We start from the raw sequence: 6,595 nt of genomic DNA on the forward strand, positions 1-6,595 counted from the left end.
GTGATCTGCCAGCAGCTGAGAACAAGGCAGAGGGCACTGAGCAAAGTGCATCTCACCAGCGAGCGAGGCTGAGGCTGAGGCAGGAGGCACTGGGAAGCTCCAAGGCTTCCCCTCACTCTTTCTGCTGTTTGCTGCAAGTGATGATTTCTTGCTCTGGGCTCCCTCAAAGAGCCTCCCAGCAGCACCCACCCCCCCGCAGCTGATTTCCATCCCAGGGGGCTTAAGGGAACTTTCTAACCTTTGGGAGGGTTTGCCTGAACTTGTTCCCTGGCTCCTGGCGATGGCTCTGGCAAGCCCCGCAGAGCCATTCATCTGCCCTGCGGGGAGGCTCAGCCCTGGTGGCACAGCTCCAGGTTCGGTTTGAAACATGTTTCCAGAGCTGGGAAACACCCTGTGGCTGCTGCGAGCTGGGGGAGGGGGCACCGGCTCAGCACCGGGCTCAGCACCGGGCTGCTGCGCTGCCTCTCGCAGCGGGGCCGGGGCCGGTTCTGGTTCTTTGCTCCCTCCATACAGCCAGGGCTGCACCGGCCCCGCAGCTGCAGCGAGGTCTCAACAGCCCCTGGTTGATTCCAGCCTCAGCTCACCTGAGCTCACCCAGCTGGGAGTCTAAACTCCTTTGCTGCTCTGTGTGCCCCCAGCCCCCCGCGCTGAGCCCCACACCAGCACCGAGGCCTTTGGGGTTTCTTTTCTCTTTGTTACTTCAAAGCTTTATTTTTAGATCCCTTTGGTGGTTCCAGGCTGGAGCTCAGAGAAAGTCCCTCCCACCTTCACCTCACCCCTGCTCTTCTTCCTCCTTTCAGCCCGCAGCTTCTTAGACCCCATGCTGCCCCTCAGCAGCAGCTTTCTGCCCCCACCCCCTGTGGCTGCAGCCTGGGCACCTGCAGAATGTCCTCTTGCTGGCCAAGGAGGATTGGGCTCTGCCCCTGGCACTGGCACCCTGCCCGCAGCCAGCAGGGGGAAAGAGCACTTCCAGCTTCCTCCAAACCTCCCTGCCTGCTGCCCCTGCCCACGGAGCACTGCCCAGGGCTGGGCCTTTGGGGTCCCACAGGCAAACCAGCTGGATCTGAACCCCAGCAGGGCCCCAGACCCCAGTCAGGTGAGGGGTCCAGGTGACTCTCCTCAGTGGCCTCCTTTCAGAGCACAGCTTGGCCCTGCACAGCTGGACAGCTTCAGCCCAGCCTGCTGCCCTCTCCAGAAGCCCCAGGGGTTCCTCCTCCCATCTTCATCCTTCTAGCAGAACTCTCTCAGCCTTGTGCTGCCCTCGGGGCTGTGCCCCCTGCAGCTCCCTGCACAGTGACTGCTGTGAATGATTCTCCTCTTGTGCTTTCTGTAGCAGAAATTCAGCCTCCAAGGTCTCAACCTCGGCTCCAAGCACAGGACAGCAGCAAGAACAGCTCAGGTTCCATTCCAGGGGCTTGATAGGAGACTCTAGGGATCAAAAGGAGAAGAGCTGCTGGGGAGAGGAGCTGCTGGCTGCAGCTTTGCCAGGGAAAGCTCTCGGGAGGAGCTGATTCCCAGCCCCCAGCCGCGGGGGTTGGTAGGGGGTGCCTGGGTGTGGCCAAACTCACTTTGTTTTTCCATTCTTAAATGTCAGAGAAATAAACTCCTGAGTTTCAGAACTATAGCCTGGGGGAAAGCAACCACTCCCCTGACTCATCCCTTTTGTGTGATTAAAAAAAGCAACCCCAAGCCCCTGCGATGTGCTGCCAGCCCTGCCAGCCCTGCCAGCCCTGCCAGCCCTGCCTGCCAGCCCTGTCATCAGAATTGGCCTCACCTCTAGGGAGGAGGAATTTTGGAGGGAGGGCTGCAGCTTGGGTTTGTCTCCCAGCCCCCTCTCTTGAGGATATAAAAGCAGCTGCTGGGCAGTGAAGGCAAACATCTTCCTCTCCTGCACCACCTCCTTGCCCTCGGTGCCTTCTCTGCCGCAGCCATGGCCACTTCCTTCCTGCACAGCTCTTCTTCTACCTACGGGGGGAGCTTTGGGGCTGGGGGCGGCAGCAGCTCTCGCCTGTCCTCCATCCGGGCCGGGGGAGCCTGCCGAGCTCCAAGCATCCACGGGGGCTCCGGTGGCAGGGGGGTCTCCATCTCCTCAGCTAGGTACAGCTCCTGTTCGGGAGGAGGCTACGGTGGGGGCTTGTCTGCTGGCTTTGGTGGTGGCTATGGAGGAGGCTTTGGTGGCTTTGGTGGTGGTGCAGTCTGTGGCTTTGGGGGAGGGGCTGGCTTTGGTGGAGGGGCTGGCTTTGGGGGGGGGTCTGGCTTTGGGGGAGGCTTTGACCTCGGTGGGGGCGATGGGCTGCTGTCTGGCAATGAGAAGGTCACCATGCAGAACCTGAACGACCGCCTGGCCTCCTACCTGGACAAGGTGCGAGCTCTGGAGGAGGCAAACTCCGACCTGGAGGTGAAAATCCGAGACTGGTACCAGAAGCAGGCTCCCAGCAGCCCAGCCAGGGACTACAGCCACTACTACAAGATCATAGAGGATCTCCGGGACAAGGTACGGCAGAGGCTCTGCAGGAGGGCTTGGGGGCACCAGAGGGGCCACAGGCTCACAGCAAGCTCAAACCATCACAGGGTAGATGTGGGATTCCCCAGCCCCAAACACCCTCTGCTGTGAGCATGCCAGCAGAAAAGAGGAGCCAGGGCTGGACTGAAAGCCCAAACCTTTCATCCTGGGAGTGGGAAGCTGAGATGAGTGCAGTGGAAGTCAGCAAAGTGTGGCAGGAGGGGGCTGGAGCGCTCCTGGCTGCTCAGTGATCCACCAGGGAAGAAGGGGCTGGGTAGGCCTCAGAGGATGAGGACCAGGCTCCCCTGTGCAGTCAGGATCAGATGCTCACAACCTGCTCTCTGCCACCTCACTGGAAGGTGTCTGAGCTCTGGGTGCCTGTGGGGAGTGCTCCCTGCCTGGGGGTCTCCCTCTGAGAGCTCCGAGAGCCACACGCAGAGCAGAGAGCAGCAGCAGCCCTTGCAAGCCCCAGCGCAGAGGCATCACCACCAGGGTCTCTCTTTCTGCCCTCTTGGGAGGTTCCCAGCCTCAGCAGCCACTGAGCATGAGCTCAGGCCCCTGCTGCTTGAGCACCACTCACAGGACCCTTCCTCTGTGTTTCTTCATCCCCAGATCCTTGCAGCTACCATCGACAACTCCAGGGTGGTCCTGGAGATCGACAACGCCAGGCTGGCTGCAGATGACTTCAGGCTGAAGTGAGTTGTCCTGCAGCACATCTGGCTGCTCTCTCCTGGGCTCTCTCTTCCTCCAGGCAGTTCTCTAAAGCTTAGCTTCACTTTTCATGCACAAATTAGCTTCTTCAGTCACTGCAGGAGACACTTGGCAGTGAGGGGAAAGGGTTTTCCCTTGATAACCTCTGAGGGAACAAGCCCTGGCACAGAGAATCAGTGTGGTGAGAGCTGAGTTTGGAACAGGCACAGCTCAGATCTCCCAGCTCCTGGCAGAGGCTGCTGGTGATGCTCTTGCCTGGCTCCACTGGCCCAAGGAAGCCAGGAGCAGACTGGGGAGGAGCAGGGTGGTGTGAGGAGCTGACTGCTGGCTGCTGCGACTCCCTCCTGGGCAGCCTGAAATCGAATCAGCCAAACACTGCAGGGCTTGGGGCAGACATCAAACCCTACTGGGGAGCTGATCAAGATACCTGAGCAGCTGAGTCACCCTGCAGGGATGCAGCTGCAGGTGTGTGGTGCCCCAGACAGAGCTGGGCAACCTGTGCTGCCCCTCAGAGCACCTTGGAGAGGGCTCTGCCAACAGCTTGTGCTGGATGCCAGCCTGCCTGTGGCTGCTGGCAGCCACAATCAGCTTCTGCAGCGCTCATTTACTCTTCAGTGTCCTTCCCAGAGCACTGCCCCTGCCCCATCCCCTAGCAAATTCAATCCTCTCCCACCCTGCTGAGCACTCAGAGGTGCTCCAGAGCTGCTCCTCCTCGCCCTGCAGGTATGAGAATGAGTTGTACCTGCGCCAGAGCGTGGAGTCTGACATCAACGGCCTGAGGAGGGTCCTGGACGAGCTGACCCTGTCCAGAGCTGACCTGGAGATGCAGATTGAGACCCTGAAGGAGGAGCTGGCCTACCTCAAGAAGAACCACGAGGAGGTGAGAGTCCCTGACAGCACAGAGAGGAAATGAATTCCCTCTGGAATTTGTGCCTCTTGGGTGGGGAGGAGGAGGTGCAAACAGCAAAACCTGAATGGCAGCACCACAGCTTGGTGAGAAGAAAAGGGTGGTGTGAAGTAATCCAAAGGGTGTCCCGGGAAGCATTCCTCTGGCTACAGAAGGCTCAGACCTGCTGGCTTCAGCCTGACACCCAGAAGCACCAGGGACGTCCCTGGGGGCTGAGTAAAAGTCACCTAGGTGTAAGCTATTGCAGAGCAGAGAAGGGTTCCCAAGGTTCCTTCAGCACCTCCCAGAGCAGGAGGTGAAACCCTTCTGCCTGTTGCTTTCCAAGAACTATCCCTGCCTGTCCCTTGCTTGCTCTGAAAGCAGCCAGGAGCTGTGCTCTGTGTGTGCAGAGAGCAGAAAGCCTCTGAGCTGGAGGCTGACGCTGGAGCCACGTCCCCGAGGGTCGCTCCTGTGGCACCCAGACAGAGCAGCACAGGAGACAGAGCCTCACCTTCTCCGTGTCCTCTGCCCATGCAGGAGATGAAGGAGTTCTCCAGCCAGCTCAGCGGGACGGTCAACGTGGAGATGGACGCGGCGCCGGGCATCGACCTGACCAGGGTGCTGGCGGAGATGCGGGAGCAGTACGAGGCTCTGGCCGAGAAGAACCGCAAGGACGCCGAGCAGTGGTTCTTCACCCAGGTACGGCTGGCCCCCGGACCGCCCCCCGGCCGCCCCGGGCCCTCCCTGCTCCCCTTTCCGTGCGGCTGTCCGGGATGTGACAGAGGCTTCTTCCCCGCAGACCGATGAGCTGAACCGGGAGGTGGCCTCCCACACGCAGGAGATCCAGAGCGGCAAGTCGGAGATCACGGAGCTGCGGCGCTCGGTGCAGAGCCTGGAGATCGAGCTGCAGTCCCAGCTCAGCATGGTGCGCGGCGGCCCCCGGCCCGCCTCACCTCCCCCCCTGCCCTGCCTCCCCCGCTGCCTTCCCTCCGCCGGCCAAACTAAGCCTTTCCTGCCTCCCCCTGGCTGCAGAAAGCCGGCCTGGAGGCCAACCTGCGGGACACGGAGGGGCGGTACTGCGCGCAGCTGGCGCAGCTGCAGGGGCTGATCGGCGGCGTGGAGGAGCAGCTGGCAGAGCTGCGCTGCGACATGGAGCGGCAGAACCAGGAGTACCGCTGCCTGATGGACATCAAGACCCGCCTGGAGCAGGAGATCTCCACCTACCGCCAGCTGCTGGAGGGCCAGGACTCACAGTAGGTTGCTCCCTCGCGGGGCTGTGATGATGAGATAAGGATAATGAGCTGACAGCCTCCCGAGCGGCGATTTGCGGCTGCTAAGCTGGCCCCGGGTGGCTCAGTCCCAGCGCTGCACTCGCAGCCTGCAGCTGAGCGCTGGCGCTGCCCAGCGAGGGGCCAGGCCCTGCTGTCGCCCCCAGCTGGGTTGTGCTGCCTGTTTGGAAAGGTCTGCAGAGACATCTCAGGAGCAAGCAGTGCTCTGCCTGCTGCTCAGATGCCCTCTGGAGCTGCAGGAGAGGCCTTCAAGACACCTTAGCAGCAGCAGGAACAACCCGGGGGGGGGGCAGCCAGGGCGAGTCCTGAGTGCTGGTCAGTAACCAAATGTTTCCTCTCCCCTGCAGGCTCTCTGGAGTGATCCCTAAGGATGGTAAGGAAAACTTGGATTCAAAGAGGGGCTGACAGGAGCTGGCAGAGCAGGAACCTGGCTTTGTGGCTGAGGATTCCTCCTGCCCAACACAGAGGACATTCTGTCCTCAACCACTTCCTTTGTCCCTCAGAGACAAACCCACCCCACCTGGGCACTTCTGAGCCCTGCTTGCCAAAACGATTCCATTCCCTGCCTCCTGGGGCTCTAAGATGCCCAAATCCCAAAGATTCCCAAGCTCACAGCGCACCAAATGCCTCCAGAGCCAGCCTGTGCTGTGCCCTCAGCGTGCTGGAGGAGGAGCTGCAGGGAGAGGGTGGGGAGGGAGCCCCCCGGGGGGGCAGCTTCTGGCAGTGCTTTGCAGTGGGGTCTGATGTTCTTCTCTCCCCCCCAGGGTCTCTGAGCACTTCCAGGATCCGCTCGGTGGTGGAGGGCGAGGCCAAGCCTGCCTCTCGCGACAGGAGGTTCTGAGCAGGGAGTGCTGAGCGCCCCCCTGCAGCCTGCCCGGGGGCCAGCGCAGATCCCTTCTGCTTCTGCCCGATCCAGGAGCGTGCAGCAGCTCAGGGTCTCTCCTGCACTTTGCTCTCCCCCTCCAGGTGCTGCCCTGGCGCTGCCCCAGGGCTGCCAGGTTTGTTCCCTGGCAGCAGCTGTGTAGCTCCCTCGGGAGCCTCCCCACAATAAAGTTTCTGTCCTGCTTCTGCAAACCCACCCAGGCTGCTGTTGTGTTTTGGAGTCAGGGTGGCAGTGCCACACATCAGCACCCCCCTGGCACAGTGCCAGCAAGGGCTGCTCAGTGGGGAGCAGCAGTAATGAAGATGACTTTAACACTAAGCACA

At 61.1% G+C, this 6,595-nt stretch overlaps 1 protein-coding gene across 1 annotated transcript; it reads left to right on the forward strand.

The window, feature by feature from the left end:
• Positions 1 to 1,807: 1,807 nt before the first annotated feature.
• LOC104298179 (keratin, type I cytoskeletal 15) lies at positions 1,808 to 6,252 on the forward strand. Its single transcript, XM_054176747.1, has 8 exons — positions 1,808 to 2,494; positions 3,116 to 3,198; positions 3,938 to 4,094; positions 4,638 to 4,799; positions 4,900 to 5,025; positions 5,133 to 5,353; positions 5,737 to 5,762; positions 6,154 to 6,252. The coding sequence occupies exons 1-8, from the start codon at positions 1,931 to 1,933 to the stop codon at positions 6,228 to 6,230; spliced, it is 1,416 nt and encodes a 471-aa protein (XP_054032722.1). The 5' UTR covers positions 1,808 to 1,930; the 3' UTR covers positions 6,231 to 6,252.
• The last annotated feature ends 343 nt before the right edge of the window (positions 6,253 to 6,595 follow it).

The sequence above is a fragment of the Dryobates pubescens genome, chromosome 36 (genome assembly GCF_014839835.1).
Source record: "Dryobates pubescens isolate bDryPub1 chromosome 36, bDryPub1.pri, whole genome shotgun sequence".
Taxonomy (NCBI): domain Eukaryota; kingdom Metazoa; phylum Chordata; class Aves; order Piciformes; family Picidae; genus Dryobates; species Dryobates pubescens.